The sequence below is a fragment of the Neomonachus schauinslandi genome, chromosome 2, assembly GCF_002201575.2.
Source record: "Neomonachus schauinslandi chromosome 2, ASM220157v2, whole genome shotgun sequence".
Lineage (NCBI taxonomy): Eukaryota > Metazoa > Chordata > Mammalia > Carnivora > Phocidae > Neomonachus > Neomonachus schauinslandi.
In genome coordinates this window covers 59,513,450-59,533,836 of record NC_058404.1, presented here as the reverse complement: position 1 = coordinate 59,533,836, position 20,387 = coordinate 59,513,450, and the positions used below count along the sequence as shown (strand labels likewise).

The 20,387-nt window shown below is 40.3% G+C and overlaps 1 protein-coding gene across 3 annotated transcripts in view; it reads left to right on the top strand.

The window, feature by feature from the left end:
• The window catches only part of PALLD (palladin, cytoskeletal associated protein), a 386,227-nt gene that overhangs the window by 348,579 nt on the left and 17,261 nt on the right, over window positions 1-20,387 (top strand). For 2 of the 3 annotated variants that reach the window (XM_021698996.2, XM_044912855.1), the window contains 4 exons: window positions 8,010-8,145; window positions 11,045-11,143; window positions 13,152-13,373; window positions 17,234-17,383. In XM_021698996.2, the coding sequence (XP_021554671.2) occupies window positions 8,010-8,145; window positions 11,045-11,143; window positions 13,152-13,373; window positions 17,234-17,383 (607 nt within the window). Of the gene's footprint in view, window positions 1-8,009; window positions 8,146-11,044; window positions 11,144-11,939; window positions 11,991-13,151; window positions 13,374-17,233; window positions 17,384-20,387 lie in introns of all 3 variants that reach the window. The other variant, XM_044912854.1, reaches the window with a different exon arrangement.

Below are 20,387 nucleotides of genomic sequence, written 5' to 3'. Positions count from 1 at the left end.
ATGACAGTGGGCCGCACTCAGACTCACAGCAACACTATTTGGTTGTTGGTTGATTATGGTTTGGGGAACTTCTGCACATCCAGTTCCTCCAGTGCCTTGCTTCCTTCAGGCAGCTACATTCTTCCCCAGCGTGACCGGGGTCACTAGCAGCTTCTTAAAGCTGTGGACAGACACAAATGTGAAGCTGACTAAATCTTTCAGATGGGGCCAGTGAGGAGAAAATGTGCCTTAGAAAGAAGCCTGTTTGCATTTCAATAAAATTCATGTATCCTGCTCACCTCACAATTGCTGATAGTTAGGTTTACAGCTTCCGTTTCGGTCACCCTGTTCCTCTACGCAGTAGATCTCCTCCGAGATGGTGGGAATCCAGGGGATTTGGGAGTGCCCCCTAGAAGAGTGCAGCAGTAGTGTGTCTGGGTGAATCAGATCAGAACTATCCCTGAGAACCAGATGGGCACCGGTTGGCACTGGAGTATTTGTCCACCTTCACATTCTTAGACTCTGTTCTCATAAGGGAGTGCCACAGAACCACAGTGCTACAGTGTTTTATACTCTGAATTGCCTCTTCTGTATAAGTAGGCCTTTGGTTTGAAATGTTATCCCATGTTTGTCAAAAGGAAAAGCATGTGTCAATAAGAGCTTTTATATGGATGTATTCATGAGAGCTTTTATTCTGTAGGCACTCAGCTCTTCACAGACATTATCTCATTGTCCCTCTCTTTCTCCCTGATTTATAAGAAACAGGTAGGTGGGGACACTTATCATCTCTCTGCATTCAAGGTGAGCATGGCAAGAGGCAAAGGGATTTCCCAGGGTTCTGGAATAAGCCTGAGCAAAAAGGGAGTCACGTGCTTAGCCTGGGTGTATTACCCAGGTTGATCTCCGACAAATCTGATGTCTGCTGTTTCTTGATGAAAGAAAATAGCTGCAAACCAACAAAACAGAATCCTCTAAATCTTAAGGAGAAGTTCTTAAAGATTTATTTGTACTTTAGCCAGTTCTCAAGTCAAGACAGTGGTTAGATAGTAACTAACAGAAAAGACAAAAGCTGCATTGGACTGTGCAGACATTATCTCAGTATTCCTGTCTTTCTCCCATCTTGCAGGAAATAGGTAGGTGGGGGGCCTCGTCGTTCCTCATCAGAGGCAGAGGCCTGAAGGGGTTTCGGGCCTCCCCAGGGTCTTGTTATTGGGTTCACTAGGATCTTAGAGGATTGCCCAGAATGTTGCATCCAATCCCAGGCAGCTATTTTCTGGCAAATTAGCAAGTGAGCTCTCGGGGTCTGCTGTGACTGATGATGATTCCGTTGAAATGTCTACCCCAGGAACAGATCAGAATCAGACCTGCTCATCTTGGATGGCTCTGTACCAAGTAGTGGTACGGTGCACACACGTGTGTGAGTTTATTCTCTAGAGAAGCCAAAGGATAATGTGAGAACTGAATGTATTTATAAAGGCATCTATTTTCCTTTAGGTATGAGCTCAGGTTATCCAGTTGTACTCTAACAGCTTTGGCTTCAGTTAGAAAAAATAGAATTGATATACAAAAACTCAGTTTGTGTATCTTGGGCTCTTTTATGTATTAATTCACATATTACATTCTTGAATATGAGGGATTCCTAAATGCCAACATGTTAATGATTCTGCTTACTGTGAAATTTTGTGGAATTTGGTTACTATTAGCTATCACTGAATATGAGAGGAGAATAAGAGGACTTTCAGTAGTTAGAAAAATTCTTTGGTTGCTAGATAGGCTATCTCTTAAATCAGTGTTGTACTCTGGAGATCTGAGTTTCTGGAGTACACTGATAAAATTGACCTAGAATAGTATATCAAGGGCAGGACACTTTCAAGATTATTCAGTAGCCAAGAAAAAAAGAAAACCTTCTAGGATTTGGTGGTGGTGGAAGATAAAATCTTCCAGATGCATGTGTATATGTTTAAGATGTTTTTACCCCCCAACCACATGAATATTATTTTAAAATGGTAAGTGACTTATGGTTGAAGCTAGAGTAAACAGATCAGTAATATTTTTTGCAGAGTTGGGCTCACCTGTGTTTACACTGAAGTATTTATATTCAGTGGGAGGTTTGTATGAATTGTTTACTAGTTAAGATCTGCTTCTGAATATGGGTTTTTGTGAAGAGTTCTGGTTTTAGTAACAGTTTACTTTGAATAAGCATTTAAGCATTTTTATTTTTAATTGTACAAACCATCACGAAAGGAGATCATCTCTTTGTCACCAAGTACTCTTTTTAAAATTTCCTAATGAGTTGTTGCTCTTCATTTATCAAAAGTGGTGCCATTTGGGAGAACCAGCCAGAGCCATTTTACATTAAATTCCAACAAAGAATTAGTTTTATAGGAAAACAAACTCAATTGCCAAAACTTTGTCTCGAAAACTTAAAACTGTTTTTCTTTTCTGTTGCCTCCACCACGAAAGAATACTCCACTTTGGTTTCTACTTTAACATTATATACGTTATATACGAACTCTAAACTCTTTGCTCAGTTTTAACACAGTTGCTTAAAGTGTTTTTTGAATTATGTTAATCCAAATGAGATACTCTCTGAAAAAAAAGATTCCATATTAAAACAAGGGTGAGAAGTACTGTATCCTATACCTCTTTCCTCAGGGATCACAATGCCCTGGTGACCCTGCCAGATTCATTCAGACCGAGTGACCTTTGCACCGCCTAGCTGTCCCTGTAGGTCTTCATACTGTCACTTGGGCCTCAGAGGTAATGTCACCTCCTCAGACTTGTGATTGACCACACTGTGTAATATAGTCATCCCCTCACACTCCCGTCCCTTCATAGCACTTAACCACCCTCCTGCTATGTCCCTCCTTCCACCCTTTTATTTCCTATCTCTATCATCCCCACCATAGAATATATTTTTTCTAAATACAGTAACTTAGTTTTGTTCAACATTGTATTCCGAGCACCTAGAACAGAGTTGAACACTGAGAAGCCAATCAATAAAGGTTATTTGCACCCTTTTGGAAACCAGTCAAGAGTTCTTCGCTTCTTTTTAAACTCCTTTCCCGCTTTCATTCTGTTCCCCTCAGCCAGTTTCGTCTCCCTGATTCACTTCCATACTGGACAGTTCCCATTGGCCTCTCCAGAGCCACCCTTAGTATGCCAGGCACGGATCCAAGTGCTTAATATGTCTTAGCTCGTGTCATTTTCCTAATAATCCTATGAGGTATATGCTATTAATACCCACATTTTACACTTTACAGAGGAGGTAATAGAGGCATGTAGCCATTAGTAACTAGCCCAAACCACAGTGTTTTAAGCAATAAAAAATAAGAGATTATCCCTTCTGCACCTTTATAACTGCTGAGTCTGAATTCCTTCCTCTCCCATCTCTCCTCATCTGCATCCTCATCATCTTCCAGGATCCCAGATTCTACCTCTTTCTTGGAGTCTTCTGCAGTCATGCTAGCCAGCACTCTCTTCGACTTCTTTAGCTCCCATTGCACCTAGAATTACTACAACATGGCTTGTTCCTTCATTTATTCTCCAACTGGATTATCAACCCCTCCAAAATCAAAGACCACCCTGCAGGATTTGACTATCTTCTCCTTGTCACGTAGAATACTTTTTAGGCTACAGTGATAACGCTTTTGTTGTATTACTGTTTTTAACTTTTATGCACAGAATTTCTACTGCACAGAATTCCAAGAAGTCATCAGGTGACATAGTCACTCATCTTACAAACCAACTCTGGAGTTACAGGCTTAACAGAATTTGTATTGATGTGTTTGCCCAGCACTGTGCCGTACTAGATACTCAATAAGTATTTGTGCAGTGACTGTTAGACATTTAAAAATCTTTCAACTGATTGATTTGATCTCAGTGTTAGTTGTTCAGAACCAAGTAAATATGTACCTTAAATTCTGTAAGAGAAAATAATGTCTTTAAAATAGCAGGAAACAGATGAAGTAAATGCTCCTCTAATGCTTGGGATCTTGCTGTGTTTAGGGAATCCCCTTGTTAAAAGAAACAGAATGATCAGGGTTTTTATTTGGGTCAAAGAGTAATTTTAATTGTACTCTCTGAAACAAAATACCTGGGTGGCAAGAATCCAAACCAGGGTGAATGGCGTCTCTATGAAATGTCCCAGAGCAGTCATGCCTAAGTTCCCTACAGAGTCCGGTATACTGAGAAATGCTTTGTAAGCCCCAGGACTTATTCTGTCGTGAACAGACAGGTGTGTACTTGTTCAAGACGACTTGTGGCTGTCTTTTAAAAGACCAATTCTCTGTTTCTGTTGTTTAGGTGATCTGTTCGGGCCTTGATAGCCACGCTTTGCCCCTTTCTTTCTTATTTGTGCAGAGAACACGGCTCTCAGTGTATTGTGCCCGCAGGGACACAGTGAAGCTTCTATCATCAGTGCTGCATGTCATCACATAGTTGTGCAGCTCATTTATGTTGTCAAGTTTAAAATAATAATGGGAACCCATGTGTTCCCAATAATATGTGATGTAACACAGAGCTGGCTTTCATTTTACCTTTTAGGTGACTTCAGAACGTACCTCTAGTTTGCAGATGTTAAGGCTTTAGTCAGAAGCAGCACAGAACTTTATTTCCAAAACTGTGTAATTTGTATGTGTTCTGAGCCTGACTTTTTACATGTGGTTTGAATATAGATGGCTTTGGGACAATTTTTATTGCCTGAGGGGGGAAGGTAGAGAGAGATCAGAAGTGAAGATAGAGGGGCACCTGGGTGGCTCAGTCGGTTGAGCATCTGCCTTCGGCTCAGGTCATGATCCCAGGGTCCTGGGATCACCCTGAGTCGGGCTCCCTGTTCAGTGGGGAGTCTGTTTCTCCCTCTGCCTTTTTCCCTCCCCGCCCACCCTTCCCAGCCCTGCTCTTCCTCTCTCAAGTAAAATTTTTAAAAAGATTTTTTTAAAATTTAATTTTTAATTAATAAAATTAATTATTTAATTAATTTTAATAATTTAAATAATTATTAATAAAATAAAGATTTTAAAAATCTTTTTAAAAAAGATTTTATTTACTTACTTATTTGGAGAAAGAGAGAGCCCAAGCAGGGGGAAAGGGGCAGAGGAGAGGGAGAAGCAAACTCCCCGCTGAGCAGGGAGCCCGACTTGGGGCCTGGTCCCAGGACCCGGAGATCATGACCTGAGCCAAAGGCAGATGTTCAACCAACTGAGCCACCCAGGTGTCCCCAGTAAATAAAATCTTTAAAAAAAAAAAAGGAAGTGAAGATAGATAGTACATCCATTCACTTACTCCATGAATATTATTTTCGGGTCTGCTGTTTGACAAGCACTGTGATTAACTAGAGAGGCAGGGTGCGAGAGAGACCATTAACAAGAACATATATTAATAAAGTTTGATGAGTGCTATGAAGAAAAGAAACATGATATAAATAACTAATGGGTAGACTTGGTCAGGGTCCTCCTTTCCGAGGGGACATTAAACTGAAGCCTGCAGGCTGACCACATCTGTCCTAAGGGCCAGAGGCGCTGGGCCCAGAAAGGCTGGCACAGAATACACATTTTCATTGAAGGATTGTATGGTTCTAAAAATTGAGGTTAGAAGTCATGATTCCTGTGGCTCTTGCTGTTCATGTGTCACAGCTTCACTGCCCCACGCCTTAAAAACCAAGATCAATTCCCAGGCAGTAGGATACGATATCACAATCTTTCCTTTAATACCAGTGTTTAACCCCCTCCATTTGCCCTACGACTAGAAAAGGACGAACCTGGAAAAGCTGTCAGGGTATTTTCTGCGATAGGCATCAGAAGACTCAACTACCAATAGATTAAATGCTCCTGGTTTATTGATCTACATAACAAGTGTGGGGGCAGGCGACTCCACGGGTAGGGCCCCCGTGTCCCAGAAACATCATCAGGGCTCCGGGGTCTCTGTCTTTCCAAGCTGCCACCATCAGCATGTTGCGGGTTCTCCCCTTGTGCTCGGTGTGAGTGGGGCAGTTTGGGGCATTTTGACACAGTGGTAGCCAGTAAAAGGGCAGGGGGCATTTCTTCCTGCGTGTTGCTTGTAGAGGTGAGAAATGTTTAACTAGAGCCCCTCCCCATTGCCCCCATCTCAGCAGCCAGGCTCCATCACATGCCTCTAGCCACATAAACCACTGTCCACAGGATTGACACCACTCAACTTAGGTCAGTCACCCCTGAGTTTGGGGAGGGGGTCACCTTCTCTGAGCACATTGGAGGGTGAACATCCCACAAAATCAGGGGAGGTTCAGCAAGGAAACGGGAACGGACGGGAGGGGCACAGGCCTCGGGACTCCACGGTATTACTGCTGAGGGCGGAGTGCACCGCGGTTACAGGATACTCTGTTTTCTCTTGCCAATGTAGTGACTGTCTTGTTCCGGGCATTTTTGGGTGAAATGGTGAGCAGAGAGTTTGGTGAACCTTGGTGTTAATTTACATCCTCAGCCTTACTAGGGCTTTCTACCTTATCAGTGACATGGTATCCAGCACATGGTGCCTTGACACATTTGCAGTAAACCTTTCTTTTAACTTAAAAATGTCTTATTATAAAACGTATAAATAAGGAAGCATATACAAGGTATATGTATAGTTTAAAAGAATAATAATAAAAATCATGCCTGTTTCTAGTACCTTTGAGGGCTCCCTATGTCACCCTCCCCAGTCACATCCACAACTGCCCCCCCCCGAGAGATAACCACTACCCTGAATATCTGAGTTAATCCTTCTCTTGTCTTAATGGTTTATATATGTATGTTTCCCTAAGTTTATTTCTCAAACTTTTTTTATGTATCAGAATCACCTAGAGGACTTGTTAAAACACAGATTGCTGGACCCTAACCCGAGTTTCTGATTCAGTAGGTCAAGAGTGAGTCCAAAAATCTGCATTCCTAACAGTTTCTCAGGTGATGTGGGTGCCGCTGGTCCAAGGACCACCCTTTGAGAACCCCTACCCTGGCAGAAGACTGCTTAGCTTTTGTCTGTTGATAAATGGAAGCATGTTTTATGTATTCTTTAACTTGGCTTTTTTAAACTCGACATTACATCTTTGAAATTCAGCTTGGGCGATATGAGTAGCTACAGGTCATTCATTTTCACTACCGTATAGTATATTCTATTTCTCTTGAATCTTTACCCACAGCCCTATGAGGGAAAAGGAAGGGAAGTAGGAAGCAAATTGCTTAAGGCACCAACAAAAGTGATTGCCCACCCATCAAGCATCCAGTACCCAGTGACCCCTGGCTCACGTGGCCCAGGGCATTGTTGCTGCCCTGGGAAAGAAAAGTTCTGAGGTGTCACTTATTTAAGAGCCCCAGGCTCTCCAGGAGGTTTAGGAGGCTTGGGGTGTTGGGGGGTACCAGGCATAGCAGGACCTGCAGACCTTCTAGGACCCTTTAGCATAAACTAGACCTTTTATAACATAGGCCTCCTCTTCTAATCAAGTCAGGATAGAAGGGAAGATAAACAATATTTGCTTAGAATGAGCTAGACACTGTTGTTGAATAAATTGATTGCAAAGGATCAGAAGGACTGAACTTACGAAAGTATGAAAGAAATATGTTCTCTCTCAAATCTTCTCAATAGCCATCTATGGTATATATGTTTATACTTATTTATAGGAAATGTTAAGAAACTTGCCCAAAGTCACAAACCTAATACCAGGCAGAGCCAGATTTTAAACCCAGCTGTGATTACAAATCACATTGTGTTTTCACTTTACATTGCTGCCTCCCTGGGACTAAAACACAAGCCTTCCCTATTCTTGGCATTTCTCTAACCACTGAGACACACTCCCTAAAGTATGTCCACTTTCTCTGAAAACTGGTTCCAGTTAGTGTTACCCAAACAGCGAAACCGGCTTCCATGGTTCTTTCCATAATTAACTGGAATAGACATAGCATTAGAGAAGAGTGGGCACTGACATTGACACATTGTACTGTCTTTGTTGGACTTGAATGTTTGACTTGGATTTATGTGCCTGACAAGTGACTCCACTGCCTTGTGCTTTTGTCCTGCAGGGGATTTCCAAAGAAGGCCAATAGAACTGCTAGAATAGCTTCTGATGAGGAGATTCAAGGCACAAAGGATGCTGTCATTCAAGACCTGGAACGAAAACTTCGCTTCAAGGAGGACCTCCTGAACAATGGCCAGCCGGTACACAGAGATGGATTTGGGGCCTGAACTTGGAATATTAGCTGCCCACATCAGAGAGCTCTTCCTTCACTTTGGTTCTTGTACTTTGTCATAAAATTGATTTCATTACCCCTAAATCTGTGTTCTTCTTAGCATTATGGCCTGAATCTGGGGAAAAGGGAGAAAAGTGGAAAGGCTTCCCTCTACTTGGCCTCCACTCTTTCCTGCAGTCTTGGAGTGAAGTTAGCAAGTTGGAGATAAAGAGGAAGGGCTGATTTTAAGGTGGGGAGTAAAACAAATGAGGAATTGCAGCATTACAAAGAAAAGGGAACAAATCTGGGCTGGGTAGGAGGGGGAAGGTATGCTCTGGAATGATCTATATCTACCACAAGTACCAAAAGGAGAATGTGGATTCACTGGCATGTACTCCTTCTACACAAAGACTATCTTTACTGAGGAAATGACCCCTGAAGTCCAGTACTGTTCTAGTAGACCATTAGTAGATACTGATTCGGTAATCTGAAAGAGTAACGCTTGTTTCACAGTATTGTTCTGCTGTCTGTACAGATCTGGTAAACAATATATGTGTAGAAGATGTTTTCACCATTGGACTTAAATGTTTCCTCACCAGTTGTTTCTCGTTTTTTACTAACCCTTCCTCTTACTACATCCGAGTATTTTTAAGGGGACAGGAAGAACAAGTCTCACAAATAAGATTTCCCAGGTGAAGAAAAGGAGCCTTTGGTGGCTTTATTTTGGAATTATCACCAGAAAAATTGGTCCGGCTCTTAAGTAGAAGAAGAAAAGGGCCTCTTTGTATAAAAGCTTCCTCTCAGATACCTTTTTCAGAGTAGAAAGCACTCTATGTTAAATATGTTTTCTAGGAATTTTAATTCTCACACATTGATAAATAAAAATGTGAGAACAGCATGTTTGATTGGAAAGGAGGAGGGTAGAGGAGGGGTGCTGAATGCTGCTTTTAATTATTAGGGCATCCTAATCTGAGTTCAGGAAGATTAAAATTCTAATGAGATCTTGTGTTGGTCATTCATTTCACTGAGAATAGAAGATTTTAACAAAGGGAAAATATTTTTCTCCCTGAAATAAGTAATTGCATGTGTAAATGTGCATACTCTGGAAGTTTCCCCTGGCTCTGTCAACTAAAGCCTTTGAAAGATTAAAACAAATACTTATGGGAACTCAAGCCAAGTAGAGGCATTTCTCCAGTTTTTTGGGGGTTTTTTGGTCTCTGTTTAAATATTCCTTATGGACTAAGATTCTCTTGGTTAAAGAGACTTAAGAAGTTGTTATAGCATACTATGTATATTATATGTTTATCGATCTGTTTAGCAGCAAACAACATTCACAACAAGTTCCATAGATTTCCACATTTGAGAGTTTAAAAGGACAACTTTTTCCTAGTGTTGCATATTATTCTGTTACTTATTTTTGGCTTCTGTGGACAGGGCTTGGACATCCACATGGCCTAGTGGTTTAGAAACAAAACTGAAGTAAATTTGGCTTTTACTGGTAGCAGGTGCATTCTGGCAAAGGACTAGGTATCAAATTGATATTTCTGCTTATAAGGAAAAGGGTGGACATTACTCCAGTCCTACCTTTGATGTTGACGCAGTTCTCCATGAAAACATTAGGAAGGCTTTTAAGAGAGCAGGTATTTAAAACTCTTTTTGAAAATTGAATTCAGTGATTCTTTAACAGATGTGAGAAAATTAATTTAAATAATAACATACTTGGACTGAGACAGTCCATGCACCAAACACCTACCTTGTGTTATCCCCACCCCTTCTTTAGTAAATGAAATAATACGAACTTTAGGACTGTTTGTCATTTGGCACTGACTTGTTTCACTTCCCGGTTTCAGCTGGGACTAGAACCAGCAATTACTGGAATTTGTAAATTTATTCAACATATTTTCCTGATTAGAGAGTTTCCAATAGAATTTGCATCTATGTTCAGAAGTTGGGAAGTTTACGGAAATAACTTCTGTATTTTTTTTAAGATTCTGCCTTATTAATTATTCTCTATTTTGAATCAAACACTTGTTTATGGGACAGAGGGTCTCTGAAAGTTCTTCCCAGACCTGTAATTCTAAGGCATTTTAGAACCAAAACTCAAAGGCAGGAAACAGCCCAACAGACAGAACAAAAACATTGGCATTTCTTCTGTGTAAGAATGGCTCCACAAATATGTTTTGGCCAAATCTAGAGTCCCGGCTGCTAGATGCAAAAACGTTGCCACTTTGCCTGATGGGCAAGCAAGCAGTCCGCCTCTGAGCAGAATCTCGAATTATGGATATTAGCTTTGGCAAGTATCTTTAGCAGTCCTTTTGCTAATTCAGCCATGTGCAACCATTCTTTGTGGACCCTTACATTGGCCTACATTCACCTGCTACACAGCAGCCTAGAAAATGTCCGTAGAGGTGAGAACCCCAAGCAGAGGGGACCCCCGCTGCCCGCCGGTCTAAAACTTCCCTTACCAGAGGCTGGGAGCCCACTAGGCTGGTTTGAAGCTTGTGGATGGCTATGGAAAGAACATTTCCTTTAAAAAAATTTTTGCTATTTGAATATCTTTTTTCTCTGTATGTGTCATGAAGGATGAGGATATGACAGCTATTTTCTGTGTGGCTTCTGCCTTGTTTGGTTATTATACTCACCTTGAATTTGGGCTGTACCAGTTGGTGGCCCCCAACACTGGATTAAGCCACTAAGACCGGAAGGGGAGGTGACAGAACACCAGAAGGAAGGGAAAGAAACAGACCCCTTTTACATACAGGCATCTGAATGTTGAGAGAAAATAGTTACAGAAAACACCAAAACTCATTTTTTAAAATTCCTTATCGTGAGGCAGTATGTAATTGTGAATTTTCTAACTTTGTAATTTTTGTGACTACTTTGCTTAGAGGCTCACCTATGAAGAGAGAATGGCTCGTCGACTGCTAGGTGCTGACAGTGCAGCTGTCTTTAATATTCAGGAGCCAGAAGAGGAAACAGCTAATCAGGTACTGTGTTCCTCTGGACTAATTAGAAAAATAGTAATTATTCTGTCCCCTCTCCCCATCCTCTTTATGGACACTGTTCTTGGGCTCAGTTCTGTGGGAAGTAGAGGGCAAGTCAAAGAAAAGCAGTATTAATATCACCAGTCAAGCTCATAGCTAATAATTACTGAGCACATAGCGTGTGCCAGACAGGTGTGTTACGTGACTGATAAGAGTTATTTCAGTCAGTGATACCTGTTCTTTTTATTTTCTTACTGATCAGTTTAGTCTCCTTGCAAGTATCGTTCTGATTTTCCCATCCTGTGCTTTAATGCAAAACCGTCTCTGGGGAGAAACATATTTTCACTAAAACTGTGTGAAATAGGTAGTGAATATTTCCAGTTATGTTCTTAACATCTAGTCAAAGTAAAATATCTGTGTATAGAAAAAATGATGTCTTTCTTTTCCTTCACATATACAGTTAGAAATCACTAATCAGCAGAAAACCTAAATTGCTATTTTTGTTCCCCCGCTGCCGCCAAAAAAAAGTCCCTTCACGGATTTGATGTAAGCTGTTTTATAATCTCCACTGCTTCTGCTTGGAGTTTCCAGATGTAGTCTCAAGATTAAAGAAAGCTTTTTAAAACGTTTAAAGGATCAAGTAAACTCTCATAGATGTTGAGAAACAGCTCTGCCTTCAGTATCTGAAGATTTTTCGGTGTTAAATATTGCTACCACAAAAATTTCACTTAAAACTAGAAATCTTGCTAGATTCTTATTTCTGTTATTAGTCTTCACTTCTTTTTTTCTACCATTACAGGAAATTGGGTCTCCTCATGCTTCTGTAGGGAGTCCTCTGGACGGTCAAAAGGTTAAGCTTTTCACCTTTCTTCTCCTTCCGGTCTTTCACTGTATCTGTTTCTTGTGTTCTTCCTTGTTTACCTGTGTATCTATCTTGACTGCCACGTATTAATTACAAATACTATGACCAGTGTCTGTTTTAATATCAGATGAACAGAATTACTGTAGTGTGCTTTTTGTCATATATTACAAACTTGAATTTGATTCTGTCACCATTGAATACTCTGAACTGTAAATTGTTAAAAGTTTCTCATTTGTTACACCTTTCTGGGGGGAAACACGCTGATTCTTAAACTGATTAATTTGATAGTAATTAAAACAAAACAACTGTATTTTTTGCAGTTTTACTCATACTCTTGTATTTCTTCCCCCAAGACAACAGTTTTTCAAAGGTGGGGTAGCTTCTTTATGAGAAAACCTAGTTAAAACATCTTTTATTTGTTACTAAAGTCAGTATTTTATAATGGGCTGCCTTGTTTCCATTGTGCTTTTTGTAAGCAAGTGAACTGTAGGATCCCCCTTCATCACCATAGGATGTTGATGGCTACTCTGCTTTTGTCTTTTTAATCAGAATTTTGACTGGACTGTCAATTCCATTTTTCGTTTAAAGAGGGTGGAGAGTAGTTCCTACTAGCTGCAAAGCTGAGGAGGAGTTCAGAGGCTATGTGGCTGAGGATTATTAGGAGTGAAAAAAAATGTCATGTTTTCCGTTATCCGCTTGATGAAATGCTCTGTAACCCTGCAGATGCTAGCCACGCACACTGTCACCTTTCTGAAGCGTGGCACTGCCCTGCACAGCTTTCACCTACAGAAAGAAACCGGTGTTCCATTGTATTTTATTTTTATGAACAGTTTAGGAATACAAAGCTGTTGCCTTTTTCTTTCTTTCCCCACACCCCCCAAGAGAAAAGAGAAAGAAATTCATCTTCATAGTTTTTTGGGGGGCGGAGGATGATAAGACCTGAAGACAATTTGAAATATCATATATACTTACTTCCAGATGTTTTTTGTTTTATATGGAATTGAGTTGGGTTCAGACTTGTTTTTAAGTCTCTGGTAAAAAGATCACTGTCTTCTAAGTGCCTCATTGGAGAGGAGAATAAGACTCCTGAGACACGTGGGACCACACGGGACTGAGGTTGCTAACATGACCTTTTTCCGCCTGATACAGGAATACAAAGTCTCCAGCTGTGAACAGAGACTCATCAGTGAAATCGAGTACAGGCTAGAAAGGTCTCCTGTGGATGAATCAGGTGATGACATTCAGTATGGGGACGTGCCTGTGGAAAATGGAGTGGCACCGTTCTTTGAGATGAAGCTGAAACATTACAAGATCTTTGAGGGAATGCCTGTAACTTTCACATGCAGGGTGACTGGGAATCCAAAGCCAAAGGTAAGCTGAAAACATAGCTTTTTAAGAGTTCTGTTTTCTGTGGAAGTTTAGCTTCCAAAATACAGTGTGTATCATAGGAGGAAGAGATACAGACTGCCTTTCTCAGGACCCATGATGTAAAATGTTCGAAGTACTATTTAAGTTCAGGGCCTTCCTCAGGAGGCATTAGAAACCAAAAAGAGTAGAAGAGTAGAGTTTGGGTTTGAAGAATAGAATAAGAGAGTAACAATCGACAAGAGCTTTTCGTATACCTACAGCATTTACTCACGTGATGTTATCAGTGTCACTCCCAAATTGCAGGTGACAGAACTGAGCTCAGTGAGGTTTGATTAACTTGTCCAAGGTCAGGGAGCTGGTGAGCGGCCAGGCTTGAACACGAACCCCATGCTGTGTATCATATAGAGAAGCAGTGCTTACCATGGATTATAAAAACTTCAGATCTTTCATCTACAAAACCAAAGCTTCCTGTATTTACAAAGGGGCTAGGGGCCAGAATACTGTTGAGAAAGGATATTCATAGGAACTTCTGATACTCAAGAGGACTAGGCTGACCTAGATGGAAGCCCTCTTCCTACAGACACATGGAAACAGCTGGATAAAGAGTTACCCAGTCTGTAAAGGGAGGCGAGAATAATTGCTCACTAGTCCAGAAAGCAATAAACAGAATTACACTTTTCCCTGGAACTTGGAAGAAAAGAATAAAAAAGGTGCCCATGAGAAATGGAAACTCCACATTTAGACTTTCACATGATATGAAGCCAAAAGCTGCAAAATTAATATGAAATTTAGTCCAGGATGATTAAAATCCTTGTTTCTGGCAGACGCAAGCAAAAACTGCCCTAGAGAACACTCTCACAATTTGGGGCATATCAAACTTCGGTAGGTTAAGAGGGAGGAAGAAGAAATTCACAGTAAAAACTTACAAACCATATGGGAAACAACGATAAGGAGAATCAATAGCAAAAGAAACAAGAAAATAGAAACTCAAGTATTGCACACTATTGAACGGCCTTAAGCAAACTATAAAATAACTATGTTTAAAATGATTGAAACAATTTTAAAAGAAAGAGAATCTGGGGGCACCTGGGTGGTTCCGTGGGTTAAGTGTCTGCCTTCAGCTCAGGTCATGATCCCAGAGTCCTAAGATCGAATCCTGCGCCGGGCTTCCTGCTCAGTGGGGATTCTGCTTCTCCCTCTGCCCCTCACCCCACTCATGCTTGCTCACTCTCTCTCTCTCTCTCTCAAATAAATACAATCTTTTTAAAAAATAAAAATAAATAAAAGAAATAGAAACTTAACAGGACAGTACCAAAGCCCAAGCAAATTTGTAAAATAAGCATATCGAAATGAAAAATACACTCACTGAAATTAAAAGCTTAACAGTGGTATCACAGAGAAAAAGCAAAGAAAATAGCCTTAAGTTTTCAAATGCATATCTACCTTCTAATAAGATGAGACTTTTATAATGAGAAAACTTCTTTATTCTTGGCATAATTTGGATAATTGCTCTGTATTCACAAACATAACAAGTTCATGTACTAAAAATAAATGTGCAGCTTATGAATGAAACTCAACAAGAAATTGTATGTTAAGCTTCCAAAATCTTCACAAAGATCCCTTGTTATTTTTAAATCTTACTCAAGGCTTAAGGTCATTAAGTTCTAAGATCACTAATTCTTGTTTTAAAGAACGCTATGTTCACCTGAAAGATGAGCTATTGTGTTTAACATAACTCTGCTTTTCTAGTAGGAATTTAAATGTTTCACAACTTTAAGAGGCTTAATTTTTTAAGAATTTTTATTGTCTTCTTTCACCTTTCCTTCCTTCTTCCCCTTCCTCCCTCCTGTCCTCACTGCGGTTCTTTTTCTTCCACACATGGTATACAAATTACGTTAGGACTGTTAAAGTATGGGATATTCATCATGTTTAAAAAAATACATCCTTTTTTTTGGTTATTTTTTTTTTAATTGTATTCTGCCCTTGACATGCTTGTTCCATATGGAAACATGAGAAGATGGGAAAGAATTTCTAATTCACCCTGTTTTCATCTCTTGTACTCTCCCCTTCCCTCTGATTAGCAGTCTTAGTAAAATTGTTGGAACTACTTCTTCTTAATTCTCATTTGAAAGTCGTATTCCAAGTACAGTGAAGGTGAGAAGTATGATTAAAGGAAAGAAACAAGTCTGAAGACCTGGCATAGTGGCAAGAATGCAAAAGGAAGAAATTGTATACTAATCACAGCTTCTTTGTTCCATCAGAAAACGTAAAACCACCAAGAAGAGAATGATAGTTATGAAGTATCATGCTTTATCTAATTTTTAGAACTGAGAGTTATGAGTCTAGTTGATCCATTTTTAGATTCTGGAGATTAATAATATAGTCTGTAAATTCAGAGCTAATTGAAAAAATAGGGGTTGGAAAAGTTTCAGCAGTCAGATCCCAATTATTCATGTGCTTATTTAGTGCTATACACTTCTAGCTGTTCCTTTCTTAAAATATAAGTTTCAAAGAGATTTTTCAGATTCAGAGGCTTTCATAGAGAGCTGAATTTGAGTGCCAGTTGTGGTCTCAATTTGCATATGGATTTACATTAAGGAAGAAGTTCATTTTAAAAACTGAAGGTTCTAAAGTAGGTTTCTTCTGTTAGGAATGAGCTAGGAATGCTTTAGGATGCCAGGAACAACAGCTGACAACAAAGAACTTGTTGCAGCTTTAGAAAGGGGGATTTGTTTAGTTCCCTAACCATTAAGTCTGGAGGTGGGTTGATGCAGGCATTGGTTCAGCATCTCAGTCACGTGAGGGCCGGTGGCCCTGTGATTCATCATTATGGCCCCATGTCTCCGCTGTCAGAAATAATAACTAAATCATAGGGGATCCGCGGACCAGTGATTTTATTTAAAGATCAGGGAAGGTGGTAGGACCTGTGAAAGAGGTAGTTTGACCATTTCAAAATGTGTTATTTAGTCCAGATTTATTTTTACTTTATTCTTCACATTTAATTTTCTATCAAACCAAGTTAAAATATTATGGAAAATTATTGTAAGTTTAAATACTACTGTGTTTTCTTTAACAGTGGGGAGAGTGGACAAACTTTTTTTAAATTTTTTTAAAAGACTTTATTTATTTGACACAGAGAGAGAGAGAGCACAAGCAGCGGGAGCGGCAGGCAGAGGGAGAAGCAGGCTCCCCGCAGAGGAGGGAGCCCGATGCGGGACTCAATCCCAGGACCCCGGGATCCTGACCTGAGCCAAAGGCATCTCCTTAACCAGCTGAGCCACCTAGGCGCCCCCTTTGAGCATCTGCTCCTTGGCCCAGAGTTAAAGCAGTAGGGCTCACCCATCACCAACCCCTAACTGTTGCTCCTTCCTCACTGCCGTTTGGTCTAACACAATTCAGCGGAATGGTTAGAGTTCAACTGTTATTCTCTAAAATAACCTTTTTACCTTCTTCCCTTTGCTTTACAAGTAACACATTTTCCTTCAGTGCATTTCATTCAGTACATGTGAAAATAGAAGCAAAAAGAAAAATGCCTGTAGAGCCACCCCAGAACTAACCACTGTCCACGTTCAATATAGATCCGTCCATATAATATGTAAAAAATATGTGAATAATGTGAATACTTATATACATTTTAAAATTTTTAAAAGATACATAATTTTTAAAAACTAAAATAGAATTAAACCTGTTTGTTACCTAGTTTTTTCACTCAAAAGTCAATTTCCTATTAAGATGTTCTGTTTAACATTTTAACATGAAAACTCTGATCAGCTCTGCAGGCCACACAGTTAGTATTTACCAGTTCCCCTAATAGAGAGGTACTACACACATCCTTAATCTTCCATCACTGTTTCCTCTCACAGATCTATTGGTTTAAAGATGGGAAGCAGATCTCTCCAAAGAATGATCACTACACCATTCAAAGAGATCTTGACGGGACCTGCTCTCTCCACACCACGGCCTCCACCCTAGATGATGACGGCAATTACACAATTATGGCTGCAAACCCTCAGGTAAAGATTAAGGGTATAGGTCTGGCTTCAGTTCTGTGCGTAGCACTTACAGGCATTTATTTGGAGAAAGGAACTGTTTAATTAAAAGGTGGAATCATTTCTTTGACTTGAAACTATCTCCCCAAATTCTACATCCATTTTGGTTCGGAGGATAGAAAAATTCTTTATTTCATTAGTATTTACTTATTCCATCAGGTGTTTTTCACATGAATAATTCCAGTGCAGATGTGTATTCATCCTACAAATCTTAATCAGTGCCTGAAAGGTACATTTCTTATGCCGGTGGTGGGGTTGCAGTGGTGGCCAGAACAAAGTCCTGAGGTAGAAAATAAGCCAGTAAACACATACATAAATAATATCATTTCAGATAGGATTAAGTTCTTGAAGGAAAAAAAAGGAGAAAAGGATAGTGAGTGGCATACATAAATATGCTGTAGTAAAAAAATCCTCAAAAAGTAAAATATTTAAATTTAAAGAAATACATACACTTATTTAATTCAATGGAATTTAAGTATATAAATGTAGACAAATTATAATTTTGGCAGCATCTATGTATGGCATTCAGGATTAGTTTCCATCCAAATGTGTTCTCTTGTTTTTGCCCTTAGATTTAGGGTCAAAAAATCAGCTGACTATTTAGAATTTAATAGGCAGCTACTGGGTATCAGGTTCCTAAGTCAAGCCTGCAAGTTCTTTTCTGAGTGTCAGGTATGTTTTCGGCACTGTGCTGGGTAGGAAGGATGCAAAAATGAGTAAGAAGTGATTTTGTACCTGCAGAGCTCAATGTATGACAGGGTAATTTTACAAAGTCAGCAGAAGTCACAGTTTCCATATTAAATATGCATTTTCTTGAGGTTCTAATTTTTCAATCAGTGAATAACATGACCGTCACCTTGAAAAAGGTCAAAAGCACAACTTTAACTAAAAGTTACATTGTAATACTTTGTGTTCATGTTTGGAGGATTTGAGGGAAAAGAAGTGGAACTTACTTTTTTCTTCTTATAATTTCAGTATGTTTCCTTGACTATTAACAAATTTCAATTTTCAGTTTTCTGCCTATTAAAATAATAGCGGAGAACTCAGAAAAAATCCAGAATTTTTCTTCATGCTAGGTCCTTTATCCCTCTCTCCCCTAGAAGGTTGAAATGTATTATAAGAGATTGAATTAACTGTGTTCCTTAAGCACTTGCGGGTCCTGGTCCTGATGTTAATTTTGAGGCATTTTTCCTAGTGAATGTTTTAAACCGTTATTGGAGTCTGTGGTTTTCTAGAACAAAGAACATAAATGTAAAATTGCAATTATGAGTCTGCTTCTAGTCTTCTTCAAATTACACTAATATAGTTTTACATGTGGAAAATCTAAACGGGGAGGGACTCTCCTGGCCATGAGCAGAGTTGGAGACTACATGCCAGCCTCCAAGCATTAAACTACTGACAGGTTATGATGAAGTCACTAGACGGAGGGCTGCTGAAGATCCCCTTAGGAACACAGAAGAGGAGGAAGGGAAAGAAATAAAAAAATGAAATGACACAACAAAGACCAGAAATGCAGAATGGTGCTGGTGCTACTGAAAAGCCTAAGTGTACACATGGAGTTCAGGGGTTAAGAGCATGAACTTTGGCATCAGACAGATCTGAGTTGAATTTCTGCCTCTGCCCCTCACCACTCATGTGACCTTTAGCAAGTCACCTAACCTCTCTTTCCTCTTCTATGAAACGAGAATAATCATACGGATTTAAGTCATGCATTCCGTCCACGTGGCACGGAACAGGCTTTCAGTAAAAGCTCGTTATTTTCGTTATTTTAATTCAGAGACACTAATAACCCTGTCTTAAAGCAGCAGCCCTGAAAGTGGGCGGAAGCCTGTGGAATTAGGGTGTAAAGTATGGTTCTGTTTCTAGACATTCCAGTCCTACTGCTGGAGCAAGCAAGTCAGTTTGGGATGGAGTTTCTCCCCAACATGTTGCCGGTGTGTGGTCCTCTGACCTCCTGGCTTTTCCTTTTTACCACCCCCATGGGAAAGGAGTGCGCCAGGCAGCGGATGTGGCTTTGCCACAACTGCCACAGCTGTGGGCCTGGGCGGGGGGCACCGTGGGGAGCCGTGGGCTCGCGACGGGCCGCACCCCCAGCGCAGCTGACAGGAGCCACACATGAAGCTGGGAAGTTGCTCTGCTCCCAGCACACTCAGGGCCAAGGGAAGGCCCAAAAGAGAGCTGTCAAGGCCCTCGTTCCAGTCCCCAGTGAATTCAGGACACGTCCTGGATCCCAGGACATGTCCCAAAGTTAACCCTCTCTCGTTCTTGGCCTCTACCCTTTGAAGAGAAGACAAAGAAAGAGAAGTGGACAAGTTTATGTCAGGTAGCCAAGAGCCCGGCCCAGAACAGAATATCCCATGTGATTTCAGCAAACAGGAGTATGACTGCTCTGGTCTGTCAGAGGCAGCAAAAGAGTCCAAGAACTCCAGAGGGCACAGAAACCAAAGCAGTTCCAAAACCTAGAATTCCAGCTGCCCCTCAAGGTTAACTGATCCAGCCCGTATTCTAATTAAAGGGGGTAAGACTAAATTATGTCTCCTTTTCTACCTAAATGAGCAAAGGCAGGCACAGGAGGGGAAACTTGTGAAGAGAATCTGAGGAAATCCCAAAAGTGGGCATGTAGACCTCAGATGGAAATTGCTGTGAAAGAATTTTTATATTTAGGGTACTTGGTATTAATTGCTATTCCAAGTCTCAGCATGTTGCCTGGTTGATTTTAATTTCAAGAATAGAACTCCCGCTCTTTCCTGGCGTCTTCAGTAGCAGGTATGTGCAGATATACCAGATGTACGTTTTGTGAGCTGTCACCTAGGAACTGGACAGACTTCACTACCCATTAGAAAGACAAAGAGGTATTTAAACCATGACAAACAGCAGACCATTTTTTTACTTAATCCTTGATATAGGTTATCCTTTGTTGCTTATAGGAATACCATAACAGAAATGTTTAACAGTTTTAATCTCTACT